Source organism: Chanodichthys erythropterus, chromosome 23, assembly GCF_024489055.1.
Source record: "Chanodichthys erythropterus isolate Z2021 chromosome 23, ASM2448905v1, whole genome shotgun sequence".
Lineage (NCBI taxonomy): Eukaryota > Metazoa > Chordata > Actinopteri > Cypriniformes > Xenocyprididae > Chanodichthys > Chanodichthys erythropterus.
In genome coordinates, this window is record NC_090243.1 from 18880826 (window position 1) to 18905463 (window position 24638).

Sequence of the window (24638 nt, forward strand, 5' to 3'; positions counted from 1 at the left end):
TAGCATGTTGTTCATGTTGCTGAGTGGAAGCCCTCCACGCAAACGGTCAGCGCTTGGCATCGTTTTTGTCCGACTTAGAACAAAAAAGTAAAGGCTGAACATGATGTTTTAATTAAACAAATTAGAAATTAAAGGAATGTTTTTGTTTCAATAAAAAAAGCTCTACTGACAACATTTGTGGGATAATGTCACAGAATGTACCACAGAAAAATAATTCTGTCACTCAATTTGAACGTTAGTAAAGACCCGCCCCTCTATTTACTGTAGCTATGTCCGCTCTTGTGCAGTGAAAAATACATCGGAGCAAAGAGACAGAGCATGTTAGTTTGGATATGAAACAAAGTCTCAAAATTCAAATATTGTCATTTTTAAAGAAATTTGAAGAGTAAATCCCACTTTGTGGCTCTTTAATGTGTCGTGACAGATCGCTGAGGCGCCTCAGTTAAAACGGCGATCATCTCTTCCTACTAGTTAATGTATAGCATCAAATAAAGGAATGTTGTTTCAAAACACGGAAAGATGTCAGTAAACACCATTTTTCAAGTTCAAATCTACCGACGTTTATCTACTAACTCCCCTGACTGCTTTGTCGACGTAATGGCGAATTCGGCGTTATGATTGATTAGATCATCTGTCAATCAAACTCCAAGTGATTTTTTAGTGGTAATCGTTATTATGCCACAAACGCTGTTGGTAGAGATGAACTTTTATTGAATGCTGAATATTCCTTCAATAGAGTAAATTAATACATTTTAACTATGGCTACAGATTAAATACATAAAAAAATAAAAATTAAAAATCAATCGTTAAAGAGAATTAGCTACCAAAAACAAAATATGTCAACACTCCTATAAAGTTATCCAAATAGTTCATATCACTAGCTTTTAAATGTGTATTTGTCTACATGAGACTCATTGAAAAGGTACCAATACTAAACACACCTCACAGTATTGGCACATGAGATCAATTCTCTAAATCTTGTTTTTTAATTGGAATTATACTTTAGTTGTTCTGCAAATGTGGATTGAACATCTATTTCATGTGTGAGTATCACCATTTACACACATTTTCATGATTGTCACAATTTAGGCAGAATGGCAGTAATATCTCATAACAGTAATACTGTCAAAACCTTGATGATCACTTTAATTGCTAAAACACATGACCAGAAAGTCAAAAGTATGGACACATTTGACTGAATAAATGTAGTCAATGTCCATACATTTGATTGGTCATATAGATTAGCTTTTTTTAGGCTTTCATACCCCACACGCACTCAAACTGACGCATACACACTCTCACACACACTTCTGCTGAATCTATGTGATATCACTAGAAAGGTTTGATGTTAATTATGATGGGGTTTTTTTTGTTTGGGTCAAAACCATTTCCTCCATCCCAGTCAGTTTCTGCACGGGAGGAATATTCAGTCCTTGTTTTCCACCCACCCGTCCTCTTCCAGCCTGATCTCTGAGCCCAGAATCCCTCAAAATCATTCGGTCAGTCCCCTGTCCTCCTCTCCTCCGTACAGGAAGCTATTCGTGCCGACAGGTTGGACGTATTCCTCTGTTTTGTCCCAGTCTGAGACCCAGTTTCCTCCGGCTCCGCCCCCTCCAGTCCCCGCCCCATTGGGGTCACCTGATTGGACAGTTGCTCCGTAGCCGCCGCCGCCCGTTGTGCGGTACAGCTCTTCCGTTTCATCCGCCAGCTCGTCCTCTCCCAATATACCACATTTCTCCTCACTCAAGTTCTCTGGCTCCGCCCACGGCTGCTTCTCTCCCGACGCAAAAATACCTGAAATGTATTAGCAGTGATATCATCACTATGATTTATGTTGATATTTATTTATTTAGGATGAATCTCACAAAAATAGTCATGAAATGTTTAATAATAACAATTACAACCCCAAAATCCTAAGAAATAATTGTCTAAATGTCTATTTTTTTAGGAATGCACAAACATTTTTAATGTTAATTTTTTTTATAATTTGTTTTTATAATAAATTCTATAATTTTAATAAATGCATTAATGAATTTATATATAAATTTGAATATATTGAATATATCCTTCTAAATGTCTATTTTTTTAGGAATGCACAAACATTTTAAATGTCATTTTGTTTAATAATTAGTTTTTAAAAATAAATCCTATAATTTTAATAAATGCATTAATGAATTTATAGATAAATTTGAATATATTGAATATATCCTCCTGTCATGTTTAATTTTCTTTAAATTAGCATAAATTATATATATATATATATATATATATATATATATATATATATATATATATATATTCATTAATACAATTATTAAAATTACATTTGTTAAATTTATGCTAGTTTAATGAAAATTAAACATGACAGTTGGATATTTATTACTGAATAAATAACAGAATAAAATATAATATATTAATAATAAAATATTTTTATTTTTAGAAAATATTTTTATACATTTTCTTTATGCAAAATTATTATTATTATTTTTGTTTTGACCTAGACATTTTGTCATGAGATTCAGCCTTTTAACCAAAGTGCCACAGATATTACACATATAATTACACACCAAAATTCATTCTAAACAATAACTCTAAATATTACATATACAAGATTGGACAGAGATGGATGGAAGGAAATGGACAGAAATATTCACCGTAGAAGATAACTCCACCATAATGAACAAGTGAAGCAATGAGAAACACATATTGCCACTCCTCCCGCGTCTACAGAGAGAAATACACAGGACAAGAATGTATGTTTATGTGTGTGTAGAGTCTGTATTGAGATATCTATGTATTTAAGTGCATGTGTCACTATAACATTTCAGATATAATGTATGTGCAAGTGTATATTCTGATAATGTGTGCCACCTAACCCTAATGAGAGAGAAATAAAGGAAAGGGACGATGTGCATGAACAAAATGTGATGCGCAGGAACAGAAAAGAGAAGAAAACGAGCTGTTATATAATGACTGGAAACCAGAGAGATGGGAAAATGACACATGATCTGTGTCAATGTTGTAAGAAAAAGCATGAGCTGTAAACACAATCAGGAACAGACCGTCAGCACATCCAGCACAACAAACTCTCTTTTCCTCTGTGTCTATAGTTTAAGGTCAATACCTTATTTTTGGTCATGGCACCAACAATTAGAGGGCACACCATGCCAGAGAGCGTGCCCACGCCGTTAGAGATGCCCATCAGAATACTGGCGTAGCGAGGAGCGATGTCCAAATGATTTACATTGAACCCTGAAGGTTGAAAAGAAAAGTTGAAAACTTGGGGTGGGGAACATTTTTAAATGCTTTTGGAAGTCTCTTCTGCTCAACAAGGCTGCATTTATTTGATCAAAAGTACAGTTACAAATGTGAAATATGATTACAATTTAAAATATTTGACTATATTCTAAAATATCATTTATTTCTATGGATCAAAGCTGAATTTTCAGCATCATTACTCCAGTCTTCAGTGTCACAAGATCCTTCAGAAATCATATTAATATGATGATTTGATGACATTTATGATTATTATCAATGTTGAAAACAGTTGTGCTGCTTCATATTTTTATGGAAACAGCATTTATTTGGAACAGAAATCTTTTTTAACATTATAAATGTCTTTACTGTCACTTTTGCTCAATTTAATGCATCTTTCCTCGTTTTTGAAAGGCAATGTTCTTACCTGAAATGGCAAAACCACTAAATCCAACAGCAAGGACAAGAAACGAGATGGCGACACCCTTAGTGTGAGAGAAACCCACCACCAGAAGAAACGTGGCCTCCATCCCGAAACCTAAACACATTAGATGCTTCCGTCAGCCAATCAGAGGCTCCAGAGTGATCAGTCACATGGTATCGCAGCGCCAGACTGTGTACTTGAAAAGATTAATTAAAGCAACTAAATGAATGTGAAGGCTTTACCTCCACAGTTCATGAGTTTCCTGACGTTTGTGGTGGTCATGATGTTGTGACTCCTCAGGTAGTCGGCCAGCTGTCCTCCGATTGGCACAACGATGGTCATCACAAGATGAGGAAGAGCAGAGATTATGCCAACCTAAAGACAGAGAAGAGGGATGCGTTTCATGTATCAACCGTCTCAGATGTTTCTCTAGAGGTATGAATTGATTTGTAGAGCAGCTCAGATTATTGGACGAGAAATGTTCATATAACAACAACAATAATATTATTATTATCATCACAGTATAAGCAACACTGACTAATCTAATTATTATTTATGTTGTTATTATTATTATTATTATTAAATGGTCACAAACATAAAAAATTATTGCTGTTATCATATTATTATTAATTATTATTAATAATAATAATGATAATCAATATTATTATTATGAGCATTATAACCCACACTATGCAATTATCATACAATAATACAATATATTATTGTTTATATTATAAACACTGAATAACACTGACTAATCGAAACATTATTATTATTTAATGTTCATAAAAATATATTGTTGTTATATTATTATCATCATCATCATCATCATTACAATATAACCGACACTGACTAATTAAAATATGATTATTATTATTATTAAATGGTCATAAAATAAAAAATACTTATTGTTGTTATCAATACTATTTATAATTATGAATTATTATTAATAATAATGATAGCAATGATTATAATTATTATTATTATTATTATTATTATTATTATGAACATTATAACCCACACTGAGCAAAATAATTATTATAACCCACACCAAGCAATAATAATAATAATCATCATTATTATTTCGGAATAAACTGTTACATTAAATTGTTGTTTTATTGAATTAATTATTTATTGAATTATTTCATTTTGAGTAATAATATAATATAACTATTATTATTATTATGAACACTGAATAACCAACACTGACTAATCAAAATATTATTATTAATCAATGTTCATAAAAATGAAAATATTAATTGTTGTTATATTATTAATTATTATTATTATTATTATTATTATTATTATTATTATTATTATTATTATTATTATTATTATTATTATTATTATTAACTATTATTAATAATATTATTATTTAATGTTCATAAATAAAATATGTATTGCTATAATCACATTATTATTATTATTATTATTATTATTATTAATAACAATTAGAATGATGCTAATTAACAATTATTATAACCCACACTAAGCAAAACAACAATTTATCATTATTATTATTATTATTATTATCATTATCATTATTATTATTATTATTATTATGAACACTGAATAATCAGCACTGACTAATCAAAATATTATCATTATTCAATGTTCATAAAAAATGAAAATATTAATTGTTGTTATATTATTAATAACTATTATTAATAATATTATTATTTAATGTTCATAATTCAAATATTTATTGTTATTATCACATTATTATTATTATTATTATTATTATTATTATTATTATTAACAATTATAATGATGCTTATTATTAACAATTATTATAACCCACACTAAGCAAAACAACAATTTATTATTATTATTATTATTATTATTATTATTATTATTATTATTATGAACACTGAATAACCAACACTGACTAATCAAAATAAGAACAGTATTATTATGATTTGAGCACAGGTACTGTGATCTCGTGTGAAGCTCCAGAGGAGTGTTTTCTCAGGAGAATCATGTGATACTCAGGACACTTAAGCAAACTTCTGCATTTGCTCTCCATTTAGTCTGATAGGAGGAACATTTGATTTGCGTCTGCTCTCTCACCTTGCTGATCTCAAACTTAAACACCTCCTCAAAATACGCAGGTTGACTGATGAGCAGCAGGTAAAAGGTCCAGCTCCTGCAGAAATTGGCCACGATGATGGCATAAACAGGCATCGATGTGAAAAACCGACGCCATGGAGTGTTGAATTTCTGCATGAGAGGTGAAGAGAGGAGAGAGCCCTTCATTTCTAGAATCAGTATTTAAACATGCACACGCGTGTGTTCGTACCGTCACTGGGTTCATGAGTCCAGCCGTTTCCCCAATGGCTTCCTCAATGTATTTCCTTTCCTCCGGGGTGATGGTGGGATGAGCCGCCGGACTCTCGTATGACACCAGAATCCAGAACATATACCAGCAGACCCCAAAACTACCTACAGCCAGAGAGACGGAGAGAAAACAGAAGACATCTGAACACATGTACGTATCTGAACACCATCAGATGACCATCATGCATCAGTCATTGGTGTGTGTGTGTGTGTGTCCTGGTGTCTCTCACCATATACGTAGAAGACTGAGGACCAGCCTGAGTACTGAACCAGAACTCCAGCTAACGGCATGGCGATCACAGCCCCCGCATATGAGCCTGCATGAGAAACAACAACTAATCACATTCACTCTACAGACATGTATGCAAACTACATTTACATCTAAAAATATTATTTTTTAAATAATTATTATTACTATGGTTATGATGCTATTATTATTATTATTATTATTAATATTAATGATTATGAACCCTGAATAATAATTATGTTAATTATTATTAATAACAATAATTTAATGTAATTATAATAATAATAATAATAATTATTATTATTATTATATTCTGTGTTAATAATATTAATATTAATTATTACTATTAATATGTTTTTGTTTATCATCATATTAATTATAAATATATAATATTATTGTTTTATATATATATATATATATATATATATATATATATTAATATTAATATTATGAACACTGAATAATTATTACCACTACTATTATTAATAATTATTATGTTAATTATTATTATTAATAACAATGATTTAATTACTATGAGTGTAATATTATTATTATTTTCAGTGTTAATAACAATAATAATAGTAATAACAATTATTGTTATTATTATTATTAATGTTATTACTGTTTTTTATCATATTAATTATTGATTAACAATAATTATAATTACTAAGATTATAATACTATTGATATTATGAACACTGAATAATTATTACCACCACTATTATTATTATATTCAATGTTAATTATTATTATTATTGATTTCATGTTATCATATTAAATATTATTAACAAAAATTGTAATTACTATAATTAGAATTATGTTATTATTATGATTACTTAACTCAATAATCATACGAAAAAGTAAAACCCAACCAGCAATAATGACATGATTAAAAGGTTTCTGACAACTGCTCAGCAAAAATAATGACCTCACCACAGAACGCTGTTGTGGCCAATCGGCTTCTTTCTAGCGGCGGGGCCCATTTAGCCCAGATCCCGTGGCATGCTGGGTAAGACACACCCTGAGCAGAAGTGACAATGACGGTAGATGAAGTCATAGACTATAATCAGAGCACTGCTGTGCTTTAGTCACAGAAAACCCAGATGATCTACTGTACTGTCAAAACATGCAGAAGAGAGCAAATACTGTGCAGCATGAAACACTGTAGGGGATACTTTTGAAGTAACACATAATATTGTGGTATTCATGGAAAAAATAAGTTATGTTATATATGTGTGTGTATATATATATATATATATATATATATATAGATATAGATATATAGATATATATATATATATATATATATATATATATATATATATATATATATATATATATATATATATATATATATATATATATATATATATATTGTGTTTACCTCCACCAGCCCCTGTAGTATCCTCACTAAGATCACACAGCTGAAGTGAATCCGTGCTGCTGTGGGAATCATCATATTCAGGACAGACGTGGCCACGACTGCAAAGCCAAAAACTCTGAGAAACAGAGAGAGAGAAACATCAACAGTGTTTCATTCATCCTGTTCAGTGTGATTTAATGACTGGATCACTGACCTGTTGGCGGCAAATTTCTGACAGATAAAGCCTCCTGGAATCTGAGTGACGATATATCCCCAAAAAAATGATCCATGAATCATTCCTACAGTCTCTGGATCCCAGGTGAACTGAGCTTTCTGAAACACAGACACTTTCTTCACTCAATTTAACGAATGAATTAGAAAATAGAACAAAACAAAACAATACTGAAATTGCCTTGTATTATTGTAATATTGCTTTTATTAATGAAATGCACTAAATAAATCAATGTGCATTCCACAAAAATTAAATAAAATACAAACTTATTAGTTGAGTCATGTGACTATATTGTAGCTTAACACTGTTTGAAATGCTTATTGTTGCATCATGACGTTTTATTAACTATACTTTAGTATGCAGTGAATAAAATTGTACAGTATGCAACACTGTTGGGAAATCTTACTTTTAAAAGTAACAAATTATAAATGCATTAATCATGACAAATAAGTCATGTTACATTGCTGCAAATAACAAGCACAGCTGTTTTTTTCGTTTAGCAGCAGTGTTTTGAAGTTTGTGCATTGCCTCAAGTATGCTTCAATTGTTGATTTTAACAACAAAATGGATCAAATAAATCAATGCACACCACATTAAGCAAAAATAAAATATATGCCAGCAACATTTTGAAGTTTTTACAGTGACTTACGTATTCTTCAGTTGTAATATGTTGCTTATAAAATGCATCAAAAAAAATGTGCTCTGTATTAAAGGATTAGTTCACTTTCAAATGAAAATTACCCCAAGATTTACTCATCCTCAAGCCATCCTTGGTGTATATGAATTAAATCCATATTTAACATGTTATGAAGTAAAATATCGAGCTTCCGCCAGACCGCCTTCTGTATTCACTGTACGAAGAAAGTGTAAAACTCTTGCAGTTCAAAAGGCCTATGCTACGTCCTACACCTTCCCTATTCAACTAACGGACAAAGCTTAACTGACGCGACGCCAGTTTACACTTTCTTCATAACTTGAATACAGAAGGCGGACAGGCGGAAGCTAGACATTTTACTTAAAAACTTGTTAAAAAGTCATATACAGTACATCTAGGATGGCTTGAAGGTGAGTAAAGCTTGGGGTAATTTTCATTTGAAAGTGAACTAATCCTTTAATTCTAATTTACAACTTACAAGTTAGGTGTCAGCGCCATCTTTTGGGCAAAATTTGTAAAGTGCACATTGTAAAGCGTAAAGTGTCGTTACAGGATCTCTTTCTTTTTGATGTCTAATTAATTATAGTCAAATGGTTTGTCATATCTAAAACTCTTTTAATAACATTTTTTATGCAGCGTAGTTGCAAAATTATCTAGCACCAAGATCTGATAAACTGAATGGGGAGTTTGAAAATGTATGAAAAAATGTAGGAAATCTAGCTGGAAATTAAAAAATTGACATTGACATGACTCAAGGAAACAGAAATGTTATCTCAATTGAATTGACAAACTATAACTAAAACATGAAATTGTAAGCTGACATTAGCTATGTTTCCATCCACCTATTTTTTGCATATTTAGGGATGACTAATAAAAAACATTGGATGCGCATAAAAAACATATGCACTTAATTAAGTTGGATAATTTTTTTTATCCAATTAAAAGACATGCACATAAACTACGATGGAAACACAGAATAAATCCCTTAATGTGCAACAAAAAACCCATGTGCCTCAACGGAGGATGTGATTGGATAACTGGACTAACCAGCGGACCAATCACATCACAGCATCTCAAATGCTGATTCTGAAATGCCTGATCCAAAGTCTGTCATCAAAATGATTTGATATAAATATGTCACAAAAACAGTTTTGCATCTGAAAACAAGCATCTGAAAACAATATAATATAGTTTCTTCTCTGAGCTCTGAGATGCAAGTGATTTATGATGGAGGAAAAAGAGCAATTACAGCAACTTCCATTATTATTACAGATATTTTGCACCAATTTTCTAAGGAAGTGACGATGTTGTTCTCTTGAACACATGGGATGAAAACGCTGCTTTATTTGAAGAAAAACACCAAATTTGAATTGAAAATCTTGAAAAAGTTAATGAGTTCTGAATCTTGAAACTTACCACAACGTATGGCTTGCCGTCTCTAAAGACGGTGTGGTTGTTCACCATGCTAACGACGGCCACACCCAGGTTACATCGGATACCGAATGAGATACAGAATCCCAGGCCTGACAGTATAGCGATGATGTACCGCCGCGGCAGGCCAAAACACGTGCAGTCCACCACCGGAAGCTCCTTCTCCTCCTGGAGCTCCGGACGACCCTCCGCCGACAACTCGATCGTCTCTCCATTCTCCTGACGCTTCTCTAGAACCCTGACAAACACAGACATCAAACACATTTGGGTCTTTAAACTGTTTCATGCACCTCTAAAGCCTTCAGACTTCAGAATCAGCTGCCTGTGGAAAAGAAACTGAGAAAAATCTCTTTAATATCTCAAATGTTTCTCCCTAGACAGCAATAAGAGAGCTGGAGGCTTCTGCTGAAGACTCTCGATCCTGAGGTTCTCCTGAGATCAACAGATTTATCAAGAAACCAGAGTATGATCTCAAACATTTCTCAAACATCACTCAATTATTATGGCTAAATTTAATATTTATGTATTTGAACAGCATGTAATATTTCCATCCATTTGGATTACACAGATTCAGCACAAACTAAAAAATAATAAGTAATGTGATGCGTCAGTCATATATAAATGAAAAGAGTATGAAATAGGTCGGATTTCTGTAATGGTGCTAATAAACAGGTTCATATTATTATCAATCAATCATTCAACCCAATCTCATACATTTTAACTAATTGAATATTGCTTGTTCCAAAGCTATAGCCATATTTTAACCATTCATTTTTATTTAACTGAATAAATTTAATTGTTTTCAACATTAACACATTCATGCTGATTCTAAGCAGTCTGAATAAATGCATTATGAAAATATGATGAGTGAAATGTGAGTTAATAATAAATTATGCAATGATTTTTATGAGTGCTGAAATGTTTCATTTATCTATGACTGACAAATATGCATCATAATAAGTTTATTAGTTTGTGTATGATAAGCTGTTTATCCAAATGGATGGACATTTTATATGCAGTTCAAATACATATCTCAAATGGAAGCCTACATATTTTTGTTTGCACATTAATAATTCATTTGCACAGCAATAATAAATGTATAGCTCTAAACTCTACATATGAAAATTTTCAACATGTATCTGTTTTTATTTCTGCTAAGGAGCTTTAGGAGAAACATCTCAGAGTTGATACCTAATATTAAAATTAACAATAAAACTGAAAAAAGTCTCCTGAGCTCTGAAAGAGCAACTCTTGAGCATAATGTTCCTCTTAAACAACTGTAGCTCTATAGAGACATTTTATAAGGCATTTTACTGGTGAAAATTCTCATTTAAAACCAAGTTTTGGATGTTCATCAGAGCTCATGAAACAAAAATACGATGCAGAAATGAAACGCTTCCCAGTTCACATTTATAATGAACCGATGTGTCACATCTAATCCAGATTAAACACACAATAACATGCTCCTGACCACAAACATCACAGAATCACATTAAAGGATCAGTTCACTTCAGAACTCAAATTTCCTGATAATTTACTCACCCCCATCATGTCATCCAAAATGTTTATGACTTTCTTTCTTCAGTTGAAAAGAAATTAAGGTTTTTGAGGAAAACATTACAGGATTTTTCTCCATATAGTGGACTTCACTGGGGTTCAACAGGTTGAAGGTCAAAATGTCAGATTCAGTGCAGCTTCAAAGAGCTCTACATGATCCCAGACGAGGAATAAGGGCCTTATCCAGCAAAACAATCTGGTATTTTCTAAAAAAAAATGCACATTGATATACTTTTTAACCACAAATGCTCATCTTGCACTGCTCTGCGATGCTCCACGCATTACGTAATCATGTTGGAAAGGTCACGCGTGATGTAAGCGGAAGTACTGCGTTAGGGCAAAAAACTCCTCCAACTTCAAAATTTTCCAACATCATTGTTTTACCTTTTTTTGTAAAGGTCATTTGACTTACTCTTTACATGTTCACTTTGTAGACACTGGATCGGTACTTCCGCCTACATCACGTGTGACCTTTCCAACGTGATTACGTAATGCGTGGAGCATCGCAGAGCAGTGCAAGATGAGCATTTGTGGTTAAAAAGTATATCAATGTGCACTTTTTTAGAAAATGACAGATCGTTTCACTAGATTAGACTCTTATTCCTCGTCTGGGATCATGTAGAGCTCTTTGAAGTTGCACTGAAACTGACATTTTGACCTTCAAACCATTGAACCCCAGTGAAGTCCATTATATGGAGAAAAATCCTGCTTTCCTCTTCATTTCTTTTCAGCTGAAGAAAGAAAGAAAGACATCTTATATGACACGGGATGAGTAAATTATCAGGAAATTCTGAAGTGAACTAAACCTTTATGAAAATTGTTGGAGGCTTCATGCACTCAAATGTTGCAGCTTTAATTATGTAGCGAAGGGGGAGAAGCATCAGACTCTGATCCTGAATGACGAAATAACCTTATAAAATTCATACACCTTTGAGTATAGTGCAAAAGTACATAGAGTATAAATGCATAATAGTGTGACATTTGGGACACAGCTTTAGTGAAGTAACAGCACAATCATTTCCTCATCAAGACACTTTGAGATTTGAGGAATCATTCATGTTTGGAGCACAAACGCACAATCACCGTCAGAGGTTTGAGCACATCAGTAACACTAATATGAGCAGGAATAATAGCAAAGCTTGACTTAAAGACCACAAAATGAATTGAAATTTCATATCAGATGTGTCATAGATCTGGCCTTTGTTACGAGTAGCTTTGATAAAGTAGTGAATGTCCATCTGAATCTCTCATCAGTAAGTACAGACAGCACAACGCACTCATACCGTCAGGTTACAGCACCACTGCAGCTGTACTTCAGCGCTGATGAAATAATAATGTTCCTCAGAGCCTGAATTATTGATCAAACTTTCTATTTTTGTCTTTTTCTGCCTCTCTTCTCCCTCCCCCTTCATCCATCCATTCTTCCCTTCTGTTCTTCTAAATCAGTTCATCCAGTTCTATTCATCCCATCTACACTGAAAAAATACTTTTAAACACTCACAAATTGCTAGTAAATTTCACAAATAATTACAAAGAAATGCCATTGAATTAAGCATGAAATTTTGAAGTAGAAAGAATGAAAATGTCCTCTTGTAAAACGCACTCCAATAACTTCGAAAATCATTTTTTAGTGTATGTTTATAGAGATAAATAGAGATTTTAATGTATTTGACTGAGCTGATTCGATTCAATTCAGTTCAATTCAATTCAATCATGAATTCAATCAAAGATGAAAAATGAAAAATTAGAAATGTTACTTAGGCAACAAACTGAAATAAGTTTAAGCTGAGGCACTGCAATGTAAAAAAGAATTGTTGGTTTAACTTAAAAAAGTAAGTTACCTGGTTGCCTTAAAATTTTGAGTTCATTTAAATTAAAAATTTGAGGCAATTGGTTTAATCAACAGAAACTCAAAATATGTAACCAAATTAATTATCTAAATTGATTTGACAAAAGAAAAAATGTTGTGGTAACAAATCATAGAAATAGTTTGTTACAGAATAAAAAGCAAACTGAAAAAAAATAAAAAATAAAAAATATATATATATATATATATATATATATATATATATATATATATATATATATATATATATATATATATATATATATACCTAAATAGCAAAGAAATGACAAAAGCACATAACTAAACTACTAAAAATAAAATTAAAACAAACACTGAAAATGTAAAAAGAAAAGTTAACTGAAAATAAAACAATATAAATAATGCTGTGCAGAGGAACTATATCGATTTATTCTCTTATTATTTTTCTTATCAATTTTGGATGGACAGAAATTCTTAATTCTTACACATTACAGCGTTATTTCAGATTTACCTGCCTGTCATAAAAAAAAAAAACAGATCAAACTGTTTCTGGTCACTTTATGCATCAGTCAACCAACGTCAGTGTTTAAATCAGTGGTTCCTGTCCAGAATAAGCCTCAAAGTGAACCAGACTTTCTGCTGGCGAGACACTTTCGCCCTTATTTTGGCTTCGGCCTACTGCAGTATTGTGAGGTTAAGTGCTTTGCTTAAGGCTCGTCCAGCACAAAACATACAAAGAACCATTTTAACCACAGTGGTGAAAAGAAAAAGCACAAAAGCCACACATGCACGGCATCATCAAACGAGCAGACACGTTTCTATCGCAGCCGAGAAGAGCGTTTGGCCAATATAATAACCTGTAGATCTCATTTGATCTGATTACAGAGGAATCGATACTCAAGTCAGAGAACTGAGCTTTTAAATGGCCGTTTATACGTAACAACATCCTCACATTGTCCAGGAAGAACTAAGTTTAATGACACTGTCCAGTCCAGTAATAGCAGCCGTGACGTGGACGACCGTGATGACATGTGGGCCTTTCCAGGCGAGAGAGAGAGAGAGAGAGAGAGAGAGAGAGAGAGAGAGAGAGGATTTAACTAGCAGAAGGTTAGTTGGAGATCTATTTCAGGACTGGATTTAGACGTTAAAGACTGCTCAAAACCCAGAGAAACAGACAGAGAGAGAGTGAGATTGTGTTTTCCCCGTATGCTAATATGACAGTTCAATGAAAGCTGATTTGATCCTTAATATAAACACTGATTAAATTAATAAAATATTCATCTGCATATATCATCATTTAAATATGAAGCCTTTTGCCCTTGAAGATAAAAAAATAGCAGCGTACTTTACTTCATCAATCTTTAATCACAAGTTTACTGCAATTTTCTGCAGGAAATAAAAGCATCAAACGCCTTCAATAGTCCAGTTATTATTCCATTGACATTGAAGAGTCGATTATAATATTAAATATTGAATGCCATTAAGTATTAATCGACCCATTAATACTTAACCAGTATTAATTAGAAGACAATATTTAACAATTTACTGCTGAAACAAAGGTCACAATAGTCATTTCGTATTCTTTGCATCTCTTTTTTGCTTTACAATATCCATGTCAGTTCACTTTAATAAATCTTTTTCACTGAATTACAGTCTAAAATGCATTATTTAAAGTTCTTTTGCACTAAATAATGTTTGGTTTTCTAACTTATAACAGGAACATTGTGAGAGAAGTGTATAGGCTATTATTAATTTAAAATCATTTTATAATTTAATATTCTCAGAAGTAGGTTTAGCTGACAAAAAAAATAAGGTACAACAGTGAAAGTGTCACAAAAACTGGGAGGATAAATGCAGAAAATCTGAAAAGTACAGAAAAAATATGCTAATACTGTAAATTGTATAATAAAAAATGGCATACTGAAAAATATGCATTTACATTATACCCTAAAAAATCCTGGGTTAAAAACAACCCAAGTTGGGTTGAAAATGGACAAACCCAGCGGTTGGGTTAAATGTTTGACCATCGTGCTGGGTAGTTTTATTTAACCCAACTATTGTTTAAAAATGACTTTATGTCTGGCTTAAAATGAACCCAAAATAGGTTGTAAATTAAAAATCAGACACATAATTAGAGGCGACAATAATAATCAAAAGTCTAACATTTATTAATAAGCAATTTATTGTTCATCAAACTTATTAACAAATGTTAATTTCCAACATAATTTGGGTTCATTTTAAGCAAGCAATACAGTCATTTTTAAACAATAGTTGAGTTTAACCCAAACATTTAACCCAATCCTATTAGGTTTGTCCATTTTCAACCCAACTTGGGTTGTTTTTAACCCTGCATTCTTTAGGCTACATTAAGGTCAGATATATATCTAATTGAACAGGATTTTAAATTATCATTAGGCTTAAAGTAACATAAACACCCTATCAAGTGTAGGCTATTTCTCAAAACCTGCAGTATCTTCGCATGATGCCATCATGCAGAACGGAAGTGGTCACCTGACAGGTGAAATGTGACGACACAAACCGGACAAGAGTCGCTATTAATAGAGTCCAGTCGAGTTAATCTGTCCGCGTTAATAAAGACAGCCACATACATAGACACTAGACAAACAACTACACAAATGAGGATCTCTTCAACTTCTGATGACACTGAAACAAGCACCAAAGCATTGAAAGACTGACTTAAATCACATCTTTATCTTCTATATGACTATATAGTGTGTTCACGGTCATGTACCGCAGGTCACCTGCTCTAATCCCACCGGCTCCATCAACACGCTTATTTTTACAATATATGTTCTGATAAACATTAACTATGCTAAATTGTTTTTTAAAAATCAGAATTAGACCTTTTGTTTAGCCCTATTTTAATGCTTTAACCATGCAGAATTAGACATTCCACTGTAAATATGAACACATAAACCGTCTTTGGCATTTTTATAAGAGTTTAATGAAGTTTTTTGACTCTCACCGGTTTATCCTTCCAAGTGTCTTCGCAGCTGCTGCTTTAAATCGCTCAGGTCGGACCTCCATCCTCTACAACTCCACCGCGGGACCGACCGGGACTCTGCGCGCTCCTGCTCTCCTGCGCACAAGCGCTCACCCACCCCCCTTCCACACACACACACACACACACACACTAATACTCTCCCTCACACAGACACGCGGGCGCGCATGCACCCATACACACATACATAAACTTCAGATGCTTAAAGGACGATAACTATAATAGTTTTTCGAAAGTTTTAACAATCGTTTTAATTCAGTGAAGTACAGAAAGCAATGAATCACTTTCAGAACGATTCTTTCCCGCTTATCAACATTGACAGCCAATCAGAATCCATGCTGAGCGCGGGCATTTAAAATAGCAGACGACAAAACTGCAGCGTGCGCTTATATTTAAGGGTTAGTTCACCCAAAAATTAAAATAATGTCATTTATTACTCACGCTCATGCCGTTCCACACCCGTAAGACTGTCTTTAATCTTCGGAACGCAAATTAAGATATTTTAGTTGACATCCGATGGTTCAGTGCATAGCCAGCAATGACATTTCCTCTCTCAAGATCCATTAATGTACTAAAAACATATTTAAATCAGTTCATGTGAGTACAGTGGTTCAATATTAATATAATAAAGCGACGAGAATATTTGGGGTGCGCCAAAAAAACAAAATAACGACTTATATAGTGATGGCCGATTTCAAAACACTGCTTCAGGAAGCTTCGGAGCGTTATGAATCAGCGTGTCGAATCATGATTCAGATCGTGTGTCAAACTGCTGAAATCACGTGACTTTGGCGCTCCGAATCATGATTCGACACACTGATTCATTATGCTCTGAAGCTTCCTGAAGCAGTGTTTTGAAATCAGCCATCACTATATAAGTCGTTATTTTGTTTTTTTGGCACACCAAAAATATTCTCGCCGCTTTATAATATTAATATTGAACCACTGTACTCATATGAACTGATTTAAATATGCTTTTAGTACATTAATGGATCTTGAGAGAGGAAATGTCATTGCTGGCTATGCACTGAACCATCGGATTTTAACTAAAATATCTTAATTTGCTTTCCGAAGATTACAGAAGGTCTTACGGGTGTGGAATGACATGAGGGTGAGTGATAAATGACAGAATTTTAATTTTTGGGTGAACTAACTCTTTAATCAAACCATTATCGTGTGTTGGTGTGGACGCTAAGATAGTTATCGTTCTTGTTTGTACAATAACGATAAAAATGATGTTGTAAAAATCATTCTATATTTAAAAGAAGAGAGTCTACATCAAAACTATAATGATAACTACTCAGGAACGATATTGTTGGAATAATTTTTCCAGCTTATGATCCATAAAAACACTGTCAGCCAATCAGAATCCAATCTGCTTTAAAGCACTTGAGCATTTAAAGGGACAGTTCACCCAAAACTGAAAACTCTTGTCATCATTTACTCAGCCTCAGGCCGTTCCAAACCTGTATAAATTTCTTCACTCTGCTGAATACAAAGGAAGATATTTGCAAGAATGTCAGTAGCCCTCCATTGACTACCATAGTATTCATTATTCCTACTAAATGGGATGCAAGATCACTTTGGTTACTGACATTCTTTCAAATATCTTATTTTGCGTTCAGCAGAACAAAGAAATTTATACAGGTTTGGAACTAGAGGTTGAGTAAATGATGATAGAATTTTAATTTTAGGGTGAACTATCCCTTTAAAGCGACAGACGGCAAAAATACAGCACGCTTGTGCATTGGTGTGGATGTAGTTATCCTTAAACATAATTCCTGGAATGACAATCCCAAAGGAATAGCAGTGGATCAACTCTTGGAGAAAAGCCAGTGGTATAAGACAATGAAACCAGCATTAGTGAGTGTAAACAATCTAATTTTGCGAGTTGCATCAACGAAATGTTGTTCTTGGTTCAGAGAAACAGTTTAATTAGTTAAGTTGAGTTGTAGACATGCTGTGGTTGTGTTTTGGGGTTGTAATGAACATGGGTGGAGGTCTAGTGTCCATGTGTGTCACTGTCCAAGGTGCTGAAATGAGATTAGAGTAAATCTGCAGGAGTGAAGAGCCGGCGTGCTCACATGACTTAAACCCTCCGTGTGTGTGTGTGTGTGTGTGTGTGTGTGAGTGAGATCACCCCGATCCCTAACCCTTGCATACACGCACACTACTGTCTATTTTTAATCATCCATAAGGCAAATAAGATGTGAGACACTTAGTGGACACGATATGCCACTACAAATAACAACTCAAGAACCCGAGCTGTGAATGTGCCAAGTAGGGCATGATGTTTTGTTGGTCCTGGAACAAACATACTTAGTCAAACATACTTAGTCGTCATAACCACACTGTAAAAAAGAATTGTTGGTTTAACTTAAAAATTTTTGAGTTCATTGAAATTAAAAATTTAAGTTAATACAATGAATGCGATTGGTTTAATCAACAGACACTCAAAATATGAAGTTGATTTGACAAAAGAAAAAAAATAGTGATAACAAATAACAAATATATATATATATATATATATATATATATATATATATTATTTATTTTTTTTTTTTACAGTGCATTAACTAATCCTGTAAAACAAGACGGATATGGTCTAACGTTGTCCCTAAAATTTGATTGTCTTATAGGAATGTTGATCCAGTAACATGTTATTGTTATTTCTGGTTAAAATATAGTCACTATTGCCTATTTCTGAGCAAACAATTATCATTTTATGTTTACTAAGCAATTAAAATAAATAACAAGTTTACAAAACTAGAGAACTGATGTACTAGGTCGTAACTGAAGCTAAAAGCCAATATTCGCTAATAAAATAAGTTAATTAATTAATTAATAAACAGCTAGACAAATATTTTTGATAAAGAAAGTGATACTTTTATTCAGAAAGGAGACATTATATTAATGATAAATAACAATTTAAAAAAAACTTACTGACACCAAAGTGTGTTTTATCGTCCACTGATAATTCATTTATTTCAAAATACATTAATGTTAATGTATACAGCTTATATGAAATATTAACCTTCATTAATAAATGCTGTAAAAGAATTGTTTGCTGTCATTTCATGACACCTAATGCAATACCTAACGTTAACCAAATGAACCTTATTGTAAAGCGTCACCAAATTTTGTTTACAAGAGCAGATGCAGCTGAGCCGAAATGTGTTCTGTGAAGTTGAACAGTATAGTTTGGATCTTATTTACTTGTTTACTGATTGTGAATTTTAAAATTCCTTTCTATTCTTTTCCAGTTCATGCTATTCAAATAATTAAATCCTTAAAGAATATAACTTTCCAATCACATCTTTGAGGAATGTTACATTCTGTATATTAATAGAATAGAAAACAACAAAACAGAAATGAATAGAATATAACAGAACATAAGTGAACAATAGAATAGAAAGCAACGGCACAGAAAATAAATGAACAATAAAAAAAGAACAGAACAATGGAACAGTGAACATTCTAAACATAAAATATTTAAGAAATGTTACATTTTTCATATTAATAGCAAAGAAAATGCATAAAAAAGAACTAATAGAAGATAACAGAACAAAAAAAATTAACAGAACATACTAGAGAACAGAAGAATAGAACAAAACAGAATAGAACAAAACAGAATAGAACAAAACAGAATAGAATAGAATAGAATAGAATAGAATAGAATAGAATAGAATAGAACATTCATATCATGAAATCTTTAAAGAATTTTACATTCAGCAAAGTAACAGCAGCCCTGCATTGTAATCTGGAGAGGTTATTGTTTGCAGCAGAGGTTATAAAAGCCGTATAATGTGTCAGAGGTCATGCTACTTTTGCATGCAGCTGTAAATTGAACCCTCTCACACACACACACACACACAGGAAGAGTCACAGCGGGTGTGTGGATGGTCTCAGAGGAAGCTCTTCTCCAGATCCTGGGCTGAAATAGTTCTCAGAGGCGGCGGTCTGGACAGAGAGAGCGAGTGAAAGGGAGACGCTCGCTGAGGAGGTGAAAGAGGAGGAGGGAGAGTGATTATTGAAGGAGTGTCAGAGAGAGAGCCGTAACTCCCTCCGCCTTTCTCCATCCTCTGATGCATCCATCCCTCCATCACATAACCCGAAAACACCGACGAGGACGAGCTGCTCAGATCCAGAGCGATATCTGACAGAGAACGACACAGATTAAAAAACACGTTGGCAACTCCTCATTATGTGTGTGTATTATTAATAATGTGCATTATGTGTTATTAATCTACCTGGAGCTACAGAAAGAATAGATCATGTACGCAAATAAGTATTAAAAAGCAGACAACGTTTAGGTGCAATAATCATTTTTAAATTTGATTCAACTTTTTATCTACAAAAATCTTTAGACTTTTTATCTATAAAAAGTATCTAAAAAGTTGACCTAATAAGTTGTTACTAAGATTTGGAACAAAGCAGTGTGTGTTATGGTTTTTCTAGCAGGGATCTAAGTAGGGTGGGTGTGTGTGTGTGTGTGTGTGTGTGTGTGTGTGTGTGTGTGTGTGTGTGTGTGTGTGTGTGTGTGTGTGTGTGTGTGTGTGTGTGTGTGTACCAGATTCATGTAGCTGAGTGTGTGAATAAATGTTTTTGGAGTAGAAATGGTTGTAGATGCAGTAAACCACAGCCATCAGCGTCAGAGTTCCTGCAGCAGCAGCGATGAACACACCCAGTTTGTTGCTGTTCTTCATCAATTGAGCATCTGTCAGTAGAAAACACAGAGTGTTTATTTTTAAAGGGGACCTATAATGCCCCTTCACGAGATGTAATATACGTCTGTAGTGTCCCCAGAATGTTTCTGTGAAGTTTCAGCTCAAAATCCCCCACAGATCATTTATTATAGCTTGTCAAATTTGTCCCTATTTAATTGTGAGAAAAAAAACACGCCATTTTTGTGTGTGTCCCTTTAAATGCAAATGAGCTGCTGCTCCCGCCCCCTTTCCAGAAGAGGGCGGAGCTTTAACAGCTCAACAACAACAAAGCTGGAGAATCTCACGCAGCCAAAATGAGGATTGTCAGTAACGGTGTTCAGCCTTACATTGTTCAAACCGGAGTCGACACTGATGGAGAGACTCAGGAAGAAGTTACAACTTTTAGACGTTTCTGAACGGTTAGTGGATAAATTGATGTAGTTGCTGTGGAGTTGATTCAACTCATCCACTGGAATGTGCCGTCATGTTCATCTTTTGTGTTGAATTGACCCTCGTTTGTGAAGCAGTCCGGCGTAAAATGACGGCATGACAACAACACTCTACTACAACAACTCTTCCTCTTCTCTAAAGCAGCCCAACATGGCCCCGCCCCCTTTGTTGTGTGTTCTCGGGGGCGGGGTTTATGTAAATTTTAGGGTTTGTGATGTCACCACCCCAGGAAGAAGCTCGTTGTAGTCCCTACCAGCCGTTTGTTGTAGTCCAAATTCTTTAAAAGAAAATATCTCTAACATTCCACACTAACTAAAGTTAAAAAAGTGAAATCATAATCAACCACCCCTTTAACCGAATAGTCTTAAAATTAAGTGTGTGTGTGTGTGTGTGTGTGTGTGTGTGTGTGTGTGTGTGTGTGTGTGTGTGTGTGTGTGTGTGTGCTTTTGTTTATATTACATTGTGGGGACCAAATGTCCCCATGATGTAATATAAACCTGAGTTCACCTACATCGTGGGGACCAGCCAGCGGTCCCCACAATGTAAATGGGTTTATAAATCATATAGAATGAGTTTTTGTGAAAAAGTAAAAGTTTGCACAGTTTCCTGTGAGGGTTAGGTTTAGGGGTAGGGGCAGGGTAGGGGGATAGAATGTACAGTTTGTTCAGTGTAAAATGCATTGAAGTCTATGGAAAGTCCCCACAATTCACAAAAACAAACATGTGTGTGTGTGTGTGTGTGTGTGTGTGTGTGTGTGTGTGTGTGTGTGTGTGTGTGTGTGTGTCTTACAGGTTTGTTTCAGTGTGATGCGGTCATGATGATCAGAGGTCAGTTCTGTTTCTTCTCCCGGGTCGGTGTTGATGGGATTCTGACCCAGACACACACTCACAAACACCAGCACCAGAGTCCACCTGAGCATACTGAAAACACACAGAATCATGATTACAAACAAACACACTTGATTTATAAAGATAACTAGATCCTGACACACATGATAATGAAGCACTAATGAGAGAAAAGCTGATGATCATCCAGAAGACTTCAGTGTCCTCTAGTGGCCATGAGCAGAACAGCGTTCAGCTTTCATCATCCTCCTCTGGGACTCATTTCATCCTGATGAGTTCACATGATTTTTTTTACACTTCCTTTAGTAGCTCACATAATAATGACTTGGAACTACACAATTATCGTTAATTAAAATAAAGCTGAAAAAATATTTGATACACACACACACACACACACACACACACACACACACACACACACACACACACACACACATGTTTGTTTTTGTGAATTGTGGGGACTTTCCATAGACTTCAATGCATTTTACACTGAACAAACTGTACATTCTATCCCCCTACCCTGCCCCTACCCCTAAACCTAACCCTCACAGGAAACTGTGCAAACTTTTACTTTTTCACAAAAACTCATTCTATATGATTTATAAACCCATTTACATTGTGGGGACCGCTGGCTGGTCCCCACAATGTAGGTGAACTCAGGTTTATATTACATCATGGGGACATTTGGTCCCCACAATGTAATATAAACAAAAGCACACACACACACACACACACACACACACACACACACACACACACACACACACACACTCTATATAAATATATATATATATATATATATATACTAAATAAACTAAATCATTTGTATAGCATTCATAAAAGTTTTCAGGCTCAGGCAGTGATCTGTGCTTCAGATCTTAATACAACACTGACATTTCTGCATGGCAGGGAGTAATGTGCCTCCAAATATAGTAAATTCTACTAAAAACATCATTACAAATTGTTACAAAACATTACACATTATATTTTGAACATTAAAATTTTAAATGCATATTAAACATTATATTTAGGGGTGAAATTCAGGTTGATTGGCACACTTTTTCCAAGTCAAAAAAAATCACTATTCAAATATTTATATAATAAATTCTATAAATTATGCACATCAATTATTTGTCATTAGACACATTTTTTGTTAAAAACAGACTAAAGGATAGTGTAAATTCAAATTTCTCATTGCCAACTTAATATCATTATATATATATATATATATATATATATATATATATATATATATATATATATATGTGTGTGTGTGTGTGTGTGTGTGTGTGTGTGTGTGTGTGTGTGTGTGTGTGTGTGTGTGTTTTAAAAATCTTAACACAAAAATGTTCTTCTAAATTTCACTTAGAAGGTGTGGTGGGGTAAGTTGTGCCAGTTGATTAGCAAAATTAAAAAGCCTCACTGCTGTAAGTTTGCCGTCATTATTATTACCTTTGCTAAAACAACAAAAAAATCATTATAAGTCTGTTTGAAAGGCAATGAAGTCGATCCAGATGCAAAAGCCGCCTCTCATGCATGATTTTTCATTCTAGATCTATATTCTTGTACGTCAAAATGATTTACAATAAAATATGAAACAATCAGCAGTAAATCTGGATCATGTGCAGATCAAAGCATGTTCTTTGTATTAATTACAAATAATTAAATCAGGGCATAAAGTAAACAAGATCCTTTCAGTTGCTGAATTACCACTGAACCTCTGGCCTGATCTGATGTGAAGCAGAGGTCATGGATGAACATAATGACTTCAGCTGCAGCTTTACATGCTCACAAGTCTCTAGATGAGAGAATTCTGCACATTTATATCCTGATCAACTCAACGAATAAATCCAAACAAATGCATCACAATTCTACAGCAAGACCGATCTCAGGTACAGCAGGAGCACAACATGCTAAAGATTCCTCTTTTGTTTTACATACCTTCCAATGGGTTTCTGATCTCTGTGTTTATGAACTTTTCTCCTCCAGTGATTCATATCTTTCAGCTTTTGAGCATCACTTTGTTTGTGTATCGTCTCTTTCCAGGGTGGAGCTTCACACCATGACAACCAAAGTCCCAGGATCATTGAGCTCCCGCACACGTGATGATGAACGCACATGAACGACCATCACCAAAACAGCTAGAGAATAGAGAGGACAGCAGACGTGAGATCTTATTTATAATTTATATATATATATATATATATATATATATGGTGTGAAATGGATCTGCACATTAAGATGTTGACTTTTCTTTTTTCTTTTTAAGTATATTAACTATCTATCTAT

General features: G+C 33.8%; 2 protein-coding genes across 2 annotated transcripts; both read right to left on the reverse strand.

The window, feature by feature from the left end:
- Positions 1-1170: 1170 nt before the first annotated feature.
- On the reverse strand, positions 1171-16374 carry slc17a7b (solute carrier family 17 member 7b). Its single transcript, XM_067377984.1, has 13 exons — positions 16313-16374; positions 9930-10182; positions 7841-7959; positions 7648-7762; positions 7197-7284; positions 6247-6333; positions 5979-6121; positions 5750-5899; positions 3922-4054; positions 3683-3793; positions 3125-3252; positions 2655-2724; positions 1171-1794 (listed from the first exon to the last, which is right to left on the reverse strand). The coding sequence occupies exons 1-13, from the start codon at positions 16372-16374 to the stop codon at positions 1493-1495; spliced, it is 1761 nt and encodes a 586-aa protein (XP_067234085.1). The 3' UTR covers positions 1171-1492.
- Positions 16375-20253: 3879 nt separating this feature from the next.
- LOC137013706 (uncharacterized) lies at positions 20254-24469 on the reverse strand. The gene is made up of 4 exons (XM_067377665.1): positions 24291-24469; positions 22294-22424; positions 20919-21065; positions 20254-20504 (listed from the first exon to the last, which is right to left on the reverse strand). Exons 1-4 carry the CDS (start codon positions 24467-24469, stop codon positions 20254-20256), a joined length of 708 nt encoding a protein of 235 aa, XP_067233766.1.
- Between the last annotated feature and the right edge of the window lie 169 nt (positions 24470-24638).